Here is a 20,093-nt window from a genome sequence, read left to right on the forward strand (position 1 = left end):
CACTGTAAATGCAGTGTTGATTTAAGAAGATGCATATTTCATTAATGCGGAAATAAATTTTTCAGATATTTCTTTGTTAAGAGCCACGTAAAATATTATTACGTTAATATAAATAAATGGTACCAATCTAAATTTATCTGACTTTGTATCAATTATCACGACTCATATAAAAATGTTCGGAATAATTTTTTTCAATGATAATAGTTATTGCTGGTGGCAGTAGAAGTATTTTATATATTTATAATAATGTAATTGACAATGATTTGTGGCTATAAGCATTAAATTATAAAAAAATATTTTTTTTGTCTGTAAAGAAAATAAAATAAAGCAAATAGCAATCGATAAATGTCATACATATTTTTATGTTTTATTTTATTTTTATTTTAAAAACATTATTTTTTTATAAATGATCATAAATCCATAATAGTATAATTAAATTGATAATGAAAATTGGATTGGTAAATGAAGATATTTATCTGTCTAATATATCTCCATCTTTAAAAAAAAATTAAAACTGAGAATATTGAAAGTTATAGTAATATATAATCGCTTTTATTGATAATATATAAAGATAATTATGTGAAAATTATAAATTGGATGGATGGGAAATGAAAAATTGGATGGATACTAAAAGAATTCTATTTCTATATTATTCATGCAATATGGCATCGATCGTCTATTTCAAAATATCTATAAAGTTTATAGGTCAGTGAAAAGTTTGCAATAATTTTCTCGCAACTAGTCATATAACATTAGTTGCAACAATGATTATCTGTTGATAACGGGATTTATGTGCCAGCATATTTTTCTCATATGTTTGCACATTTTCTTTACGGATCTTATCTTGTACAATCGGTGGATTTTAAATTTGATTGATATTAATAGGCATGTTTGATTAATGATATATCTATATTCTTGATTATCTTGAATATCATCTCAAGCTTAAAATAATTTCTTTTACATGTAAAATATACAAATTATATTAAGAAATAATTTTTTAGATCAATAGCTAGATAATTTGCTAAATATTTTCATATTTCTATTTTTGCAAAAAATATTCTGCGGATCATAGTAGATTGCTAGGTGTGATACTTGCACATGTTTTAAATAGTCATCCGCGCAAAAACCGGTTGTAGCAAATGTCATGTTTGCAAAGAAGTATTTGCTATCGAAAGGCTTGAATACTAACATATCAGAAATTGCATTCGATTTTCTGCAAAATGTTTTTTTGTAGTCACGTGAAACTTCGCGCAAATATAATATTTGCGAAAGAATATTATGTCCTAAAAAAATTTTCTCGCACGAAATGTAGGCGATGACCTACTTTAACATGCGTATTCTACAAATATGAGTTTAGGACTGTAGATACAAAGTCACATTCGAGATAAGGAATGATCGTATCATATAAAAGAACATAAATATTTATATTCTACTCACAAATATGTTATTCGTAACTGAATAATGTTATCGAACGTTTTTGAAATACATATTTTTCAAGTATATATATTTTAGCTTTTAAAAATATACATATTCGTTTCTCTAATTGTTCACATAAAATAATTATATAATAAAATTATATAATTTAGATTATTTTTTATTGTTTTCCAGGCATGTATACCATGCGCATGTTGGACAACGGTAGCAACAATGCAACCGGACCTACTGGTGCAACGGCTCTACCAAATGTGCAGACGGCTGGTGGTACGACTTCGACGGCTACGACGGGTGTCACGACTCTACCTGGTGTAGTCGACGAGAGGATGGACGCTTCAAGCGACAGCGCTGTCAGTAGTATGGGTAGCGAACGCGTACCATCTCTCTCGGATGGCGAGTGGATGGAAACTGGATCGAATTCCAGCCATACTCAGGCTGACTCTCATTACACCATGGATTACGCGAGGTAATTAATGTCATATTTTTAATTTTTGGAAAAAATTAAAATAGATAATTAATCTCCTCTTTGATTTTAATCGTAAATAATTGTATATCTCTAGATATAAACTATAAGATAAAATATTATATTCAACAAAAGCAATAGTTCAATAGTTTTTTATCTTTGGACCATGGAATTTGACTGATTTAGACTTAATGATTATGAATTATAAATAAAAGAATAAAATATACATATTTAATATGTAAAATGTTTATCGATTTAATCTTTTGATTGCATCATAGCAAATATCGCATGCCATACGACTGCAGTTACTCGGTGTCTGGAAGAAATGCCGGTTCTCCGAGATGTCAAACAGAACGGACTGTACCGCCGGTTGCACAAAAGAAACATCAAATGTTCGCCAAACGATATTTCCAAGAACAAGGCACTTGTTAGTATTTAGAAATAATCTCATGCAGTCTTTTCGAGCATAAGATGATACAGAGAATTTTGATTGTGAAACTACTTTTTAGGCTCACCTTTAGGAGCTACCGCACATCCGACTACTCCAATGAAATACGAATATGACACACATACAGTTGGTGCAGGGGCACCAGGGAACACATATTCTGGACCAATCGAGGGTGCAGCCGGGCCTCAACCTGAAATAAAATATAGTTGTAGTGTGGATTTCAGTCGTCATCAATCTGGTAAGAGAAGTTTATATCTAAACGTATTCAACATATTAAGAAGAATCTTTATAGACGATGAATATATCACTTTTTATATATTTTATCTAACCTGTAATATTTTACATAAATTTAACAAAAAAATTTTTTTTAGGACGATCTGCAATAGAACATGTTCATCATAATCACACTTATCATTTGCCTGCTGAAAGTTCAGGATCTCTTCAACGTCCAATTTCCCGCGATAAGAAAGGTAACTATGTTAATAATATTTTTAATAGTTTATTCCAATCTCTTTAAAAACTGTTAATAATTGTTAATAATGGTTAATAATATTAGAAAGAAAGAAAATAAGAGTATATCAAATGTTTATTTTTTATAATTTTAGCTCGCAAAAATGACAACGAAGAGCATTTAACGAGAGATGAGAAAAGAGCAAGAGCATTGAATGTGCCGATTTCAGTCAGTGATATCATCAACCTTCCCATGGACGAGTTTAATGAACGTCTCAGTAAATATGATCTCAGTGAGGCCCAACTATCCTTAATACGCGACATTAGAAGACGAGGGAAAAACAAGGTTGCTGCACAGAATTGTCGCAAACGCAAATTGGATCAAATCATAAGCTTAGCTGACGAAGTAAAAGAAATGCGAGATCGTAAGTTAAGGCTTATTCGCGAGCGTGAATTTATGCTCATTGAAAGACAGCGAGTGAAAGATAAATTTAGTCAACTTTATCGTCATGTTTTTCAGGTTGGTAATATCACTTCTTTCATATTAAATATATGTATCACTTCTTTCATATTAAATATACGTATAATCATTTTTAAAATAAAATTTGAATAATTATTTCATTATACATTATTTCTGATTTTGATAAAATGTTGTTAAAGATAATAAAAAAACCTATAGTATAGTTAATTATTTACAATTATATTTCAGTCTTTACGAGATTCAGATGGTAATCCATACCATCCATACGAATACAGTCTTCAACAGTCTGCAGATGGAAATGTTGTGTTAATTCGCAGAAGTCAGACGAATCCACACCAATCACGGCAGTCTTCAATGGAACCGAAGACTAAACCCGATCCTGAGCATAAGGAATGAAAGAATTGTATATCAATGTGATTGGTTATTGACTATTGTTCTCTTTGAACAGAGTACGTGCGTCCAAAGCGTAGTGAAGGCGAATACGGTGTTGGGGAATGAAGATCGTACACGTTATAAGAATTACTGCGCATAATTCTCGTCAAACAAAATTTATGATTTTACATATGGTTCGCACTCCAAATAAACAACGAAATTTGTCAACGCTACTAGCTTAATCGCGATTACGCAATTATTGACAAAATAATATACTTAGAGAATTAGGAGGAGAAATAGGATTTAATCCTATATTTAATCATCCTAGTGATGATTTTTGTGTGCAAAGGTGATACTACAGTTTTCAGTTATTTTGACCACTTATATGAATACATTTTCACAGATATCCAAAGATATATACATTTTCACTTGCATTTTTCTTTCTTTCATATTTTCACAATCAAAGATTTTTATATTGCAGCCTTGGGTATTCTGTATGTTTGTTTGTACATATTGTATCTTGTCTGTTGACTGTCTTAAATGAGGGAAGTAATGAATAATGAAATAAAACTGAAAACTTCATAAATTTCCTGTATTTTTGTTTTTATTTTTACTTAAACTATCAATAAAGAAATATAATATTTCAAGAATTTATATTGGCCTTATAGTAATACATAATATTATGTACTTTTGAAAAAATAATTGAGTTATATTATGCGAATTTTTTTTTGCAATTGCCTAAATAAATCACAGTATGTTTAGCGTAAAAGGAAGATTATAATACATAAATAATAAGATAAATTGATATACATAAATAATAAGAAACTAAAAAATATATATAATAAGATTATTACATATTATATTATGGAATCACTTATGAGAACTGTTGTGTCATATGATAATTGAAGCAACTCTAAATTTATGTCTTATTCCAGTTATTATTCTTCCTGCTTTATGCGTAAAATATGCTTGTTAACTTCTTAAAATGCATATACGTATGTGTAACTGATACATATGAAATGATACAGTATACATTAAAGAAACTCTTTTTATATTCATAAAAAAGGTTTTATTGTTTCGATGTAATTGTTTTATCTGCGTATGATATATATAAATTGAATTTATATACATACTCACACGCACACATATAAATATAACTCTCATAGATATAGGAGTGCGACGATTACGTTGAAACGTACCTATCCAGTGATTTCAATCGATTGATTGTGATTATTGTTAGTAGTATACTTAATTGCCAAATTATGAAATTCTTATAATTTGTCAAGAGCAAAATGCGATATTAAATATATCGTATGCATATTGATGCGAATAAAGTGAACGTTAATCATGCGCAATATGTATACTATTAAATAAACTTTGTTGTGTTATAAATTTAGAAAATACACATCGATTTGTGAAACGCTTATAATTCCAGGAGTGGTAGCGTCATGGATGTATAATGCAAAATTAGAACTGCATTTAATTGACGATTACAAAGTAGAGTGAAGCGATAAAAGGCAAATGATTGAGGCATTGGCAAACTTGTAACTAATTTCTGAACCGTTTTGTGTTCCATATAGAAAGCAGCTTAAAAACATTTCTTAAATTTCACTTTATTCAGATAAATTATGAGCAAAACATACTGTAATATGTATATTACAAATAATATAGTAAATATAATACAAGTATGTGAATACATTTTACTGCGATACATTGTAATGCTATGATATTAATAGCATTCCTTGAAATACGAACAAACATGATAAAAACACATATTTTTATAAAATAAAAAAAATGAGAAATGTTCAGGTATTTCACATTTGCCTTTTTATGTATATATTAATGTAGCTAGTATAATTTTCTATAAATATTATATATATAAATATATAAATATATATAAAAATATATGAAATATATGAATGTATGTATTTATGTATATGTATCTGTATATATAAATACATATACGGAGAGTAATAATAAAATATATGTTATAATGTTAAAAAACGAACGAAGATACAATTTATGTCAGCAATTATTAATAATCTGCTCCTTATTAACATTTACATATGCAATTGTATTCATATTATGGGGTGTAGGATGCCTTTTACATATTGTACTTACAATTAGCGAGCGGAGATCTCATTATTGGCAAACCTTTGTAAAAGACTAATTTATAAGAACTCTGTTCGTCTATTGTACAAACAATTGGATTTGCGCAAATATTCCGCAGATCTATCTAATTGCAATGAAGATCTCCTGTCATTAAATTTCTATATTATATAAATAAAGCTGAATAAACCTCTGGGGAAAGTATCGTATTGGTTTGTACTTGTTTAATCAATGAATACCTAATCTACGAATACTTGTTTTAAACAAGATTTATATAAGATTTCCCCCAATATCAAACAATAATTTTAGCATATGATAGCTGCAGCACATTATATTTCAGGATTATTTTCATTATAAAGTTTATAACTGTGTCAAAATAAGTTAAAATGATGTAATGATTAATTTAATATTAATTTAATATTCGAGAAAAATATATTTTTTTAAATTATATATAATATACAATATAACTATAATATACAATTTATATAGATTTGTATATAAATATACATTTATATAAAAATCTATATAAATTTACATTTATGAAATTACACACATTTTTATTAGATACGTATAAGATATTAAATATAAAATAAATAAATAAATATCACAAATAAGTATATACAAAGAATATTAATAAAAATATATTTTTCCATATTTCTGCATACCTCATTTTCACTTCATTTATCACTTTATTACGATATATTTTTCTTTAATTATATATACAAGTTTTAGTAGATATTGCATCAAAGAAGTAAAATGAAACAAGATATCAGAACACATAGTTATACATCATAATTATACATACCGATGAGCTGAGAAAGAAAAATATATCTCTCTATCTGTCGATCTTCTTTAAATATGTTTAAATGCATGCTAGCGTGCCCCTCCATTATTATAGGCTTTCCAAAATTCACTTGGTCTGTTCGTTTTAGCTGCACTGCTGCACTAGTGCAATAAGTTAGAAAGAGACAAACATACTTTCTTTCACTCTAACTAATTGCACAAATGCAGCAGTGCAGCTAAAACGAACAGACCCACTGCCACTAATGAAAATCTATAGTTTACGTACACTATAGATTTTCAATACTGGCAGTGAATTTTGGAACACAGTCATAAATGCTAGGTTAGATATTGCTAGTGTATAAAAATATACACCAATCACGAATAGTGCAATTATAGTTCATAGCCACGTGTATGTTTAATTTGTACGGATTCATTACGATATAAGTTTCTAATTTTCATTATGAAAATTAATATTCTCTGTTTATTTATTGCTCGTTCGTCCATATATTCTATATTTATCTCGATACATCGCATGGGCTCCGTTCAAAAGAAAAAGCTGCTTTGCAACTGTGTAAAATTCGTGAATCTGATTGGTGTATACTCTTAGATTCAGCCATAAAAATTAAGAGCATACACTAATCAGGCTCACGAATTTTACACAGTTGTAAAGCAGCTTTTTCCGTTGAATGCAGCCATTCTGTTGCTAAGAAACTCGTATTGTTCTAGATCTCTCTTTTATCAAGTAAAATGACGTCGGAATCGTGGTTGAAAATAATTCAAAATGCCAAAATTACTGTTCTTATTGAAGATGGTAAGAATAATTAAATACAATCACGATTATTATTCCATAATTCTTTTGTTTTTGCTACATGTGCAGTTTTGTATTTAGAGATATCTGCTTACAACCTCTAAATGTTTAGTCATATTGTACATATATGTAATTATACAAGAGAATCATAAGATTTATTCATAATATTTTAATAAAGACATTTTCTTTATTACGTATCTATATATCATGTCAAAGCACTATTAAATTTTTTTAATTGTTCTATTAGTTCCTTGATAAATTTTTTTTTCAAAGTGATATATGTATCATAATCTCAAATTCATATCAAATTATTATTATTATTAATATCTTGTGTAATATGTCAAATTATACTTCTAATTAAATAGATGTTTTAACATTAAAATATTAAAAATTAAATTTTGCACAATGTTTATAATAAATGCAATGTATATGCTCGATAAATACAAACAATTTACTGATTTTTAATTATGTTTAATGTAGGAAAAAGAAAAGTTCATTTTTTATTCGAAAATGGGAAAGAAATGGTAGAAGAATATAACATGGATACAAATGTAGTGGTACGAAGACTATGGAAAAAGAAAAATAATTTTGGTACAGACATTGGTTGGATCGTAGAAATTGGAGAGCCTGAACCAAAAGAAAATAATATCGAAAAGGATGGAATACAAGAAAGTTCAAATACTGTATGTTATTTTCTTACTATAAGAAACTTACTATGAAACTATTTAAATATAATTTAATTAATTAAAACTTGAAGTATGTTAAGCAGATAATTATAATGCATGTATGAATTATATTATCTAAGTAATATATTAGATATTTTCGAAGTAAAGTATTTTTAAATTGTTGCAGCCATTTGTTACACAAAGAATTACAAAAACATGCCTGGAGTGGCGGATCAGAAATTTACCGTATCCTAGTAATGTATATTCTGTTACTGCAGAAGAAGATAATACTATAACTGTACGCACGAGTAACAAAAAGTACTTCAAAAAGTTAAAAGTTCTAGATCTAGAGCGAATTGGGTTAAAGCCAGAGCAGGAAAGGATATCATTTAAGCATCAATATAATACTTTAATTATAACGGTATGAAAAATGCTTCTTTACATACATATTTTGCTATATATTTTTACTATTATTTTTACTTATTTTTTTTTCATTTATTTTAGTATAAAAAGCCTCTCGAACTTCTCAATGTGGAGAAAAAAATATTATCCAGGATTTTACAGTTTAAACCCATAGAATCTACAAATCAATGTCCAGTCAGTTAAGAAAAAGTATTATTATTAAATTCCTTACTTGTGATCTAAATTATGCATTTCAAATTTGCAATAATTTTGCAGTATTATTAAGATATTCTTTTTGTATATATTCAAAGCTTATGAAATGTATAATTACAATAATGCTTATCACTTAAATTTCGTCTCTTAAAAAATAATATTTTCCTAACAACACATGTCCAAAAGATGTCCAGAGATCATCGAGAGGACATCCAGAGGACATAAAATATTCTTTGGCTGTCCTCTAGATATTCTATGGACGTCTTTTAGACATGCTGTGTTGTTAGGGTTCTTAAGATTTGTGTCGTTCTAATAAAAGTTAATAAAAGTTCATAAATAAAAATAGTAGTATAACTATTGATAGATTTTTTTCAAATACATTTTTTAATGTATAAAAATTAAATTACTTGAAAAAATTATCACTTTAGTATTATTTTTTAATTTACAATTTATAATTTTGTATATTTGAACACATGGGTGATATATATGTAATATAAGTTCTGAAGTGAAAAATAATTTGTGTTACGCAATAATAAAGTAGTAAATCTTTGAGTTATAAAAATTTCCAAAAGAGCCCATATGCAAGATATTTAGTTAACAATACTTGAAATTACTTACTTTAACGATATTTTAACCTGTAGTCCCTGTGTTGCGCAGAGTTTTCTTTATAAAATTATCACACGTTTATCGACGCGATATATTATTAAATTTACGCGTAATATTGCAATTGTTCAATATTTTTTTTCGGCATTTCCGATAACACGCGAGATTATTTATAGGCAATATTTATTCTCACAGCAACTTCCATAACTCGAATATGATTGGAGACGAATAATTTCGTTGTGTTTGTAATATTTTACCGTAATATAATTGTAATTGCAGCGATCACAATATTAATTATGACGATGATATTAATTACAGCGATTTATTTCGTTCTTTCGACACTCACGAACTGTTCGAACGCGATTAAATTTGCAAGCGTTTTGATGGGACCGATAAAAATGGCGCGTAAAACCAACTTGCAAATTCCGTTAAAACTGATCCGATTCCGAGCTTCCAATACAATACAAACTCGGAATCTCAGAATCGAACCACGGTGTTCTAGCGGAATCGGAAATTGAAATGTTTAGTGACTTTCGTCTTCGTTCACACCGTTTCGCGCGTATTTATTTATAGCATCGGGACACGGGACGTTTGATATAATCACGATCGAATATCGTGAATATCAAGAGAATAATTTGTTGACCGCTATAATTAATCGAGTCGTTGATATCGCGCGCGAAAATCGATCTATCGAACTGCGTCGTCGAGTCCGCGCGTCTGCCGCTGCTGCTGCTCACTCGCGTATGTGTGTGTGTGTGTGTGTGTACTGTGTGATGGCGGTATTGCGTTTCAGTATTATGCCATTGCTTTCGCGGGAAGATTTTTGAGTGTGCGGCAAATATGACGAATTCGGTGCCGGACAGGTAAGCAATTTTCCATTTACTATATAATAAAGATCGCCGAATGTCTCGCAGTAGTCAAAGTAGCTCGTAAATGCGATCGTAAATGTAGTCACATTGAGAGAGGTTATGTTTTGCCGATTTTCTTTACATTCGAAACACATCCTGCGGTAGCATCATTGGTAAAGCAATCGTACGTGATTGTTAATCCGGGAATTAAAGCGCGCTTTTCATGTGTCAAATATGTCAGTAGAGCTATAAAGTAAGATTCTGTGGAAATTCTGACGCTATCCTCGGGACAGCTGACTAACCGATTGAGTATGAATGTCTCGTGTAGTTTCCCGCCGTTTCTCACAGATGGCATTTTGCACTTTAAACCGTTGAGAATTTTGAATTATTGTTAGTCATTATTTTTTTAGCGCGCGCGAATGTCGATCTTTAATCGGGCATCGCGAGTTTTTGATATGTATGTAATAATTATATCGCATCGAGTGTCTAGTTTTCATAATAAGATAGCATTAGAGAAGCTGGATTAGAAAGAATGTAAGATATTGCCTTTCCGGAAATTAAGGATATGTAATTATAGTAAAAATTCGGTATGCATTCAAATTTTCTAATTAAGAGGATAGAATGTAAATGAAAAGAAAAAAATCAGAACTTGCAGGAATTAATAACATCGTATATATTAATGTTAAATAAATAAACTATTCGATAAAAAGTATTTTGTAATTTTTAATTATTATAATTTCTATATTTGCAGGTGGCTGGAGTACAAACCTTTTGGTAATGTGATCAAGGGTACTAATATCTTAGCATTCAAAGTTCCATTGAAAGACGTGAGTATCTCTGTAAATAATTCATTAATTTTAATTATATTACATATTTTTTAATGGATTGAATACAATGACGGCATATAAAAATTGACAACGTTGAATATTGATGAAATAATTAGAATAACAATTTTTATTTAGTTTGTGTTATACTTTAGCATACAAATATAAAAGAAAGTATTTTTCTAAATTGAAATAAAGAATAAAATACAAAAATTATGTAAATTTAACAAACATTGCAACATGACATAAATATTTTGTAATTTTTACATGCGGAGAACACTGATGAGATTCCATGTGTTGTTAATGTAAAATTAAAAGATATTTATAACTGAATTAATAATTGTTATGTCATCTGAATTAATAATTGTTATGTCATCTGAATTAATAATTGTTGTATCCATATATTAAAAATATGTATTCAAGATAAAATATATATATATATATATATCGATTTCTTTCTTTTATAAGTGTATTCTTTATAGCCTACTTAAGCTTTAAATTTTTGATAATGTAAATAAGTTATGTTTAATGAATAGATATGAAAGAGAGAGAGTAACTTATTAGATAATTAAAATATACATGTTTTAATGGAATTAAAAAATTAGAAAACTGATAGAAAATAACATAAAAAAATACATTTAGGCCATATTGAATTCTAGACCATATTGGATATGCAGTTCCTTATTATATAATATATACAATTATATATAATTAAATACTAATTAATAATATAATTAAATAATAATAATATATCTTATATATATTATATAATATATATAATATAAATATATGTATATATAATAATTGAATATTATTCTATTAAGAAAATTTTTAAAAACGCGCGATGTTGTCGCGGAATTCACGTTCAGCTGCAGTTCGCTGAAACAGGATGCCCTTTTTGTCTACCGCCCTTCCATTTCTCCCTCATTCCCCTCTCTTTCATCTTTCCCTTTACACTAAATCAAAGATTCTCTTCGCGGGGGTCGGGGCGACCGCACGGCAGATAAGATCGCGTTGGATTCTCGAAATGAACGACGGGCGCGCAGGTACACGCGTCGTCGCTACGATACATGCACGCGTGTGTAGGTGCGTTGCACGCACGCAGGCTCGTGGGATCGTGGCACGGGTCCCTCCGTTAAATCGATGCGGCGTCGGTGAGCCGAAGCCGGAGGAAAAGAGAAGTGGAAGCGGGAGAGCCGCGCGTCTATTCGTCTACTCCGGGGTGCAAGGAGGGTGGGAAGGCAACGTCGTCGCCGTGAGATCTCGTATCGGTCGCCGCCAAATTGCCGTATTGTTGCGCGCGCGATGACCCTCCCTGTAGATATAAACAAACATGATATATGTGCGTGCCCCCCTCCCCCCTTTCTCGCATGCTATCGTAGATTCTTGCAGACCGTCTCACCGATCCTCCCCTTCTCGTCCTCCTAGTAGTTTTCGATTAGTATGTGAAACATATATTCTAATTTGTCAGCCGCTGTGCATTATAACACGCGCGCTGATTGATATAGACGCATTCATGCTGTGATTCATCGCTTATTGAGAATTACAGATGGAGCGTATAATATTGAAATTCTTTATTTCATCTCGTGTATCTCATCAATTATTGTACAAATGATATTATAAGGCCACATCAATTTCTGCTTTTTAATGTTTATTTTTTTAAATATATGCTCTCATTCTTTATTTTCATTGAAGATTATCAAATAATCATTGTTATAATAATTATAAAAAGAAATATGAAAATATAAAAAAAGATATTGGCTTATTATTATTTCTCAAGTTGTTTTTACATGTATATTTTAATATTACTTGAGAGAAATTATTTTAATATATTTATCGGTCAATCTATATTATTCTCTTTTGATTTATATTATAATCTCATTTGCGAGCGTAATCACACAATGAGCATTTGCATATGATAAATTCGTCTCGAAAAAAGAACAAGTCATTTTGCATAAATATGAAAATATTGGTGCCTAATAGGCGCACCGCAACATTTTTATTACCAAAATAATAAGTCGAGATCAGTCATTTCCTGGTTATCGACCTAAGGATCGCGCATACGCCACGTTGCATATGCTAATTATGGGCGGCGCATGGTCTCTTAATTGACGGCAACGGTGCCCAGGCTTCACGGGATATAAAACATTTTTATATATCTTCGATTCCGCGTTGAGATTTCATTAAAATACATAACGATAGTCCGTTTAATTGACCGCACTGTTTGCTACGATGGTGCGCTTCTGATTGATTCGTCGCATCTCTCCGCTTATAAAAATCTCATGCCGTTGCGTTGTTTATTCTCATTGAAGATATAATTAAATGAACCACTTTTTATGGCAATTATAGTAATAATGGTAATTTGTGTGTTACTCAACGTTGAATAGTTATCAAGTAATATATCATAACGATTATTTATGATGATAGTTTTGATTTTTTTTTCCCAAGAAAAAATCGCAGCTTTTTATTTCATTTCTTTGCCGATAATATTATTTATTTTACATGCACATGTAATGCATAATATGCAATACAATATTTTTTATCATATTTTTAAAATAAAAATATATATGTATAAAAATGTGTTTAGATCTAATAAAAATATCTTTCTTTTATTCTTAAAGATAAATTTAAGACCTGTTAACGTTAAATAATTTTAATCGTTCGGTTATGGGAGATGATTTTGGCGCCATCCGTTATCCAGCCGCAATATTCGTTGAGTCTTTACAAGTCGGTCGTGTCAAAAATCCGCGGGATCTGAGCGAAAGAATTAGCGATCCTAATTCGCCACACGGTCGGAGGTGAACAGCAACAATCTGTGATCCTCGTTTGTCCCGAGCTATTTAATTTCCGCCTAACTCGCGGCCGGAACCGGTTTTTTCCGTCCATCGGCCGTTCTAACGCACGCAGGACAGTTGCAAATAAGTTTCGGCTCGTCGGGATCGCCCGCTATGCATATACGTTGCGTATGCATACGCAAAATAGGAGAGTGCCATAGCTAATTGATTCTGGCATCGCGTGCATTACATAAAACAAGTCGAAGTTAGGGCTCCGAATTGGACCCACAACTGATTGGGCGGCGGCGGCGGTGACCGCGGGGGGCCACTTGTTAATAGGGCCCTCAAAGGGCCAGCACCCATTCTTGGGCTGCCTGGGCTCGCGCACGGCGAACGCTTCTTCATCATCTATAAGAACTTGTAACAAATATCGGCTCACACGAAACGTGATACGCTCTTCGCCGACGCCTCACAGTAGGTTTTCTATCTTGCTCTTCTTCTTCTTGGTGTGCCCGACGAATTTAAAATTGTGTTAGTCATATAATCTCGACACGATGTATTTCTTAGCAAATTTTTTTTGTCGATGATGAATTATATACAAGCGGAAAGTGAATAGACATAACTTGTGTGAAATATTTTAGATTTATTTCTATTCTATTTATCATTTCGAGACTTAATATTTTTGCAATAATTTTATTTTAAAATTTTACATGTTGCTCTTTATATATTGCGTTTGCATTTCCTTGTTTAATGTAATAATAAATATATGATTTAAAATAAAAATTAAGAAAGAAAAATAAATATTTTTTGCAATATTGACTTTTATATAAGTCTAATTTTTTAACACATTTATTTAATTAAATCTCTAGAATCTCTGGTATACATATATACCACGCATATACTTTCATTAAATAGTCAGGATATGGGATAGATAGTTATCAAGTTTCTTGAGCGATAGGGATGTCAAATATGGAATTCGACCGCCTATCTCGACAGATTTTTTCTTTTTTTTTTCTTTTTTTTTTTTTAGAACTGCTGCGGCAATGTGGGCGATTTCTGCACGGTGGTAGAATATTAATTCGTGTCCAGAAGTTAAGATAGGGCATGCTAAATAACATCTCTCGTGGTGGGTGATATCTATATTTCAATCCTCAAAAATCCTGAATATTGAGATTGTTATCGCGTGAACTTCTCAGTTACACACTCTTAAAAGCGAACACATAAGCAACCGTTCCTCGAGAATAAGATGAAGAGCGGAGAGATTGATCATTTTGTGTTTTAAATTTGCTTAAAATTTTTTGAAAGATTGTCTTCTTCCAAAGATATATTATAAAAAATGTAGCATTTTAATTTACGCAGTGAAATTTATTCGCATCTCATCTTCTCTATCTACAATTTAAATTAGCAAGTTGTGTATTTTTCAAAATATTATGGTGTCGAAATTATATCTACAAAACTATTATATAATATTGCATAAAATATAACTGTTTTTAATTATTTATGACATAAAATATAAGTTTAATCTTATTTTGATTGAAATAATTAGCAGGAATATAAAATAATTTTTTAAAAGAGATATATGTATTTGGTTTCTGTTTGATATAAGAAGAGAAAAGAAAAAAAATTCTACTTTTTAACATGAAAAATAACTTTTTCTCGATATATTAAATACAATATATTAATGTACTTAGCTAAACATCTCGATGCGTCTGATTAATCCCGTGATAACTTAAGAATGCAGAATATCTTTTTTCCGGACGGCCTCTCATTCATTTCTAATTTTTACCTATCGAGAAAAGCATCGCAAGTGAGGAAAAGAGCATCATGTCGATCCAAATCGTTCCTGTGATTTTTGAAATGGTAACGTTTCGCGAAGGTATTGTATCGATTCGTTGTCCGCCGATGCTGCAATCATTATTCACGGCTGCCATACGTGACGTTTTTGCTAGCATACCATGTGTGGGATTAGCCGCAAACATTTTTTCACGTATGATTTATGAGCGAAATTCTCGCGAACTTCATCACTCGTGCAACGTATTCGTGTCACGGTCCTCCACGTCCTTCTGACTGATTCTCTCGTCTCCTTTTTTCACGATGAAACGTAACGGCGATAGCGATCGGTTTGGTCACTGTCGGAAATAATAAACGGCACTATTGTGCCTTGTCGCAGACGCTAATCTCGCGAGTAAATAGCCGCTTTCGTAATCGGTGATTCTTATAATTTCGCACGAATTTTATTGTGAATAATTTATGAAATCGTGTGTAATTTTCTTTGTGATCGTTGGACCATTCGAGATTTATGTGACAGACGCGCGCACATAATAGTATATATCGTTATCGCATAACTTTGGAACATTCACAACTTGCATGCTAATGTGTTTGTATTTTAACTCCAGGCAAATAAAACATCTTTATAGCTTTCCATTTCCATTATTTTTTTCAGTATCCTTGATAATTAATTGCAAATTTAAATTACGAAATGTGTGCATTTTTTAAATTTTAGTTAGGAAATAACAATAATTCAATAGTTGGTAACAATAAATCAAATTTACATATTTTTCTCGTAGTTTGATACATAAGATTGTCCAATTGGGCGATATCTAAACATGAATTGATTCGACAGAGAGAAGTGTTAGCTTAAGATTACGTCGATGGTTTAATGATCCTTCTCACGAATTTCCCGCTGGAAGATTACGGGATGATTAATTCGGGACACGTCCTCGCGTCATTATTACGTTCCCATAGCAATCGGCCGTGCATGGTCTTTAGATAAGCGGATTTATTGGCTCACTGCGAAGCGAACGCGTGTTCTATGTTATTAGCAATGGTAAGTGTTTGTTTAACACTCATCAAAGAGAGGTGGGTCCGCGAGTGCCTCCTCATCTTCCCATAGCCGTAGAGCATTTCACGAGGAGGATGAGCAGCGTGTCGGGAGAGAGGAGGTGAACGGGGGAGAGAGAAAGAGGGACAGTGATTGTAATTTATGCCGAAGTTAGCGAGCAACTTCGATGACTTTGTAAAATATTACTGATCCCCATTTTGGAGATCTTATCTGGATCCGACACTGCGCTCCGTTTCGTCGGAACGCCTTCCTTCTTTTCTTCTTCCTCCGCTCTTTCTCCTTCTTCTTCCTCCTCTTCACCGTCCTCCTCTTTTTATGTTCGTCTTCTCCTTCGTCGTCGTCTTGTTCCTGCTCTTTCCTTAGCAGCCTGGCGCCTCTAAAAGGGGTCGTCGTGCGTCACGCCGAGACCCACTGCGCCAGAACGACTTTGCTTTCGAAGTTCCGCCGATCGACACCGAAGAAAGCATATAAACATGTCATTTGTTGATGAAACTAGTTTTTATCTATGTCCGAAAGAGAGAGGGAAGAGCAGTCGTGGAAGTGTTGAACATTTACTAAATTGGACGCTGCCGGTTATTTTATTTGTTATCGACATTGCGTCTTGCTATCTAACGTCGTCATGCCCGCCGATTCGATTTTAAAATAGGAAGCGGTGCGATATCGAATTTGCGAATGCGCGATAGCAATATATGCATTAATCTCTTATTTAAGCTCTATTTAATATTTATTTGCATTTTTTATTTATTGGTTCGCAATATGTTTCTTATTCTCATTCATTCACATTCATTTATCCACTCTTTTTCAACTTCTGTTTAATATTATTATATATGTCAAAAATATTTCTAAATTTTCAATGACCGAATTGCATCTACCTGCGTTATCTAGGCATGGATTTATTAGGCATATGAATTAATAATAGAAGCGTTGCATCATCAATAAAATGCAAATTGAAATGATAGCGAATAGTAAAAGTTTCTGTAAAAGTTTCATGGTAAGACCGCGAGTTTCGATGAGAGAGCTCTTGCAAATGTAGACAAGCGCCGAAGGGGGTGGTATAGCAAAGGGAAGCTCGACATGCAGGACACCTCTGTCTCGTACTTTAGTGTCCCGCTGCCCCCATCCATCGCGTTTCATCAGATATGGTAGCTGGACCGCGGCCTATCTCCGCTAGATAAGATGGCGAGTGTGCATCTCGGGGTCCTCTCATTCCGGGAAGCTCGCGTAATAAAGGAGATCTCGCAGTAGCCAGTCTTATCTTCTTACCCGATCGTGTTTCACCGTTCCTCTCATTTTGCGAGGCTTCGTTACGCGTAGATATTACCCGCTTATACATGTACGTGCACAGCAAGGCGGTAGCTTGCGTAGTCGTAAAGAATATCTGGAGTACGTACTCACAGCTGGTTAGGGTACCTAGTGACTCACAAAGATTTATGCTTCTCGCGATACAGCTTGACATATATTCGCACTATCACCTTTTATTGTTGTCTTATGACGTGCTCTATTGACAAATAACGCTTATATAAATTCATGATACTACGTTTACTGAGACTACTAAGCTTCTTTCTCTCTTTCTTTTTCTTTAAATATCTAGTTAATAATTTTACAAAATTTTATTTAATTATTTTAAAAACATTTTTCTTCTCTCTTGAATTAATATTGTACACAAAATATCTAGAGAGAGTATCGTATATTATATGAAATATTAAAAGTATGTTATTTGTGATTAATTATATTCTTGATTATTTTTGTAATATGTTAATTTGAATATTTTTACTACCAAGTTATCATTTGTGAATCTAACATGTTTTATTATTTTTTTAAATACTATTTTATTAGTTTGTCCGAGAATTAAAATTCAATAGTTGTATAAATTTATGAAAAAGATCTTTTGACTGTGTGTACGTGTGTAATTATTTTTTAATATTGAATAATTGTATCTCATGTATTGGTTGTAGGGAGCTAAATATTTGTATATAGAAAATTGAGTACATACATTTTATTTCGCTATAATGTAATTTATCTAATCTTCTAAATTATAAAATAACGAAGTATATTATTTGAAGTATATTATTGTGAAGTATATTATTTGTTAGGAAATATTACACGAAAAAATATTATAAACATGGTATAATAATATTCAAAAAACATTTTTTTATTAAAAAAGGAAAAAGCACAGTGCTTTTAGGTACAGACAAAAAATTATCAAACATATATCTGCATTCATACTTTCAGTTATATGGTTTTATCAGAATAAATCTGAAATATCAGAGTTCTTTAGAAAAAAAATCACATACTAGATTTTCATATTTTGTTTAATAATAAGATTTGAAATAATTAAGAATATCAGATCATCAAATCTAGAATTTTATAATATATTCTATAATAATTTTTTATAACATATTCGTAAACTTTTCCTATTCATTTACATCGCGACGCAATTTCTAGAGTGTTTCCTACATAAAAAAATAAGGCCTATTTCTTTTTTAAATGTTAAATATAATATCGAGGATATCATCATAAAGGGGCGATCAAAATCAGAACTTTAAGGGAACGAGAAAAAAGTTTTAAAAATAGAATTCTGTACATAAAAATATAATTTTCATACATTATGGATAAAGAAGCATTAGGAATACAGGCATGTTTATAAATTTGTAAAATATTGAGCCCCGTTTTTTTATGCAATTGGGAATGCACCCTTCTATGAAATACTCGATATTTTGTATATGGCAATGAGTTTGTAAAATGCATCTATATAAAATTGCGAATTGAAGGATAGATTGAAGAATTGATTGCAATCTTTTTCTTTTTCCTTTTTTTTTAAGTTGTAACTGTGACGCGGCCATTTCTTCGTTACATGCACCGGCCAACTCTTACGGGGAAATAATGGCCCGCAAATGTTCTGCGGAAAGTTCTCACAGAGCGACAGGAATCGTCGAGAAGGAGGCAATAGTATTACTTTTCTTTTATTTCTCGAACAGTGCCTCCTTCCTCGCGTTCGTCCCTATGTTCTTTCTTCACCATAGATTTCTCCCATCCCGTTTCCAGCATCATTATACGTGACGGAGTGCGGTATTCGTCTGGATTGTATCGCGCAAGCGGGGGAGAAGGAAGAGAAACGGAAAGAGAGTAAAAAGGGGGACGAGATGAAAAAAGAGAGATTGGGGGATGAAAGGAACGAACGATTGTAGATTCGCCGGTGGTTTTTGATGCCTGAGAGACGCGGCACTATGCTTCTTTATGCTTCTGATACATAAATTTCTCGTGAATAGCGCGTATGAGCGCGTTCTGCTCACCCTAACTTACCCTCGTTGCTGTCATTCTGCTCCGCGTCGTCGGGATTTTTTCTTCGGTCTTCTGTTGCTGTTCTTTCTCTCCTTCCTCGCCTTCCCTCTCGATTTCCGTATTCCGGATCCTTCGGATCTTCGTCCCATCCTTCTACGAAATCGCTCGTATGTTTACAAGAGTGTCACCGGGCGCGGAGGTGACAGACGAAGAAACTTCCGAATTTATTGGTCTCACAGCCGCCTTCTATCGGCTCTGTTACGCCGTTGATTAGTTCCAACGTCTTCGAGAG

At 31.9% G+C, this 20,093-nt stretch overlaps 3 protein-coding genes across 10 annotated transcripts in view; all 3 read left to right on the forward strand.

The window, feature by feature from the left end:
* LOC105250418 (segmentation protein cap'n'collar) overlaps nucleotides 1-4,281 on the forward strand; it is a 97,142-nt gene extending 92,861 nt beyond the window's left edge. For 2 of the 6 annotated variants that reach the window (XM_011256500.3, XM_011256501.3), the window contains exons 8-13: nucleotides 1,609-1,900; nucleotides 2,176-2,324; nucleotides 2,407-2,583; nucleotides 2,717-2,815; nucleotides 2,951-3,315; nucleotides 3,505-4,278. In XM_011256500.3, coding sequence (XP_011254802.1) covers nucleotides 1,609-1,900; nucleotides 2,176-2,324; nucleotides 2,407-2,583; nucleotides 2,717-2,815; nucleotides 2,951-3,315; nucleotides 3,505-3,672 — 1,250 coding nt within the window. In that variant the 3' untranslated portion in view covers nucleotides 3,673-4,278. Of the gene's footprint in view, nucleotides 1-1,608; nucleotides 1,901-2,175; nucleotides 2,325-2,406; nucleotides 2,584-2,716; nucleotides 2,816-2,950; nucleotides 3,316-3,504 lie in introns of all 6 variants that reach the window. The other 4 variants (XM_011256499.3, XM_011256497.3, XM_011256498.3 and 1 more) reach the window with 4 other exon arrangements.
* A 2,581-nt stretch (nucleotides 4,282-6,862) lies between these two features.
* LOC105250419 (protein DPCD) lies at nucleotides 6,863-8,979 on the forward strand. 3 transcript variants are annotated; one of them, XM_025408554.1, is made up of 5 exons: nucleotides 6,863-6,880; nucleotides 7,267-7,351; nucleotides 7,829-8,031; nucleotides 8,201-8,434; nucleotides 8,518-8,979. In XM_025408554.1, exons 2-5 carry the CDS (start codon nucleotides 7,288-7,290, stop codon nucleotides 8,617-8,619), a joined length of 603 nt encoding a protein of 200 aa, XP_025264339.1. In that variant the 5' UTR covers nucleotides 6,863-6,880; nucleotides 7,267-7,287; the 3' UTR covers nucleotides 8,620-8,979. The 3 variants fall into 3 exon arrangements, with proteins under 3 accessions (XP_025264339.1, XP_011254806.1, XP_011254805.1); XM_011256504.3 differs by lacking the exon at nucleotides 6,863-6,880 and adding an exon at nucleotides 6,893-6,949; XM_011256503.3 differs by lacking the exon at nucleotides 6,863-6,880 and having other exon boundaries at nucleotides 7,133-7,351.
* A 974-nt stretch (nucleotides 8,980-9,953) lies between these two features.
* The window catches only part of LOC105250421 (RNA/RNP complex-1-interacting phosphatase), a 42,512-nt gene continuing 32,372 nt past the window's right edge, over nucleotides 9,954-20,093 (forward strand). The window contains exons 1-2 of the mRNA XM_025407357.1: nucleotides 9,954-10,094; nucleotides 10,831-10,906. Coding sequence (XP_025263142.1) covers nucleotides 10,072-10,094; nucleotides 10,831-10,906 — 99 coding nt within the window. The 5' untranslated portion in view covers nucleotides 9,954-10,071. The remainder of the gene's footprint in view (nucleotides 10,095-10,830; nucleotides 10,907-20,093) is intronic.

This window comes from Camponotus floridanus, unplaced genomic scaffold (genome assembly GCF_003227725.1).
Source record: "Camponotus floridanus strain SB8 unplaced genomic scaffold, Cflo_v7.5 scaffold1, whole genome shotgun sequence".
Taxonomy (NCBI): domain Eukaryota; kingdom Metazoa; phylum Arthropoda; class Insecta; order Hymenoptera; family Formicidae; genus Camponotus; species Camponotus floridanus.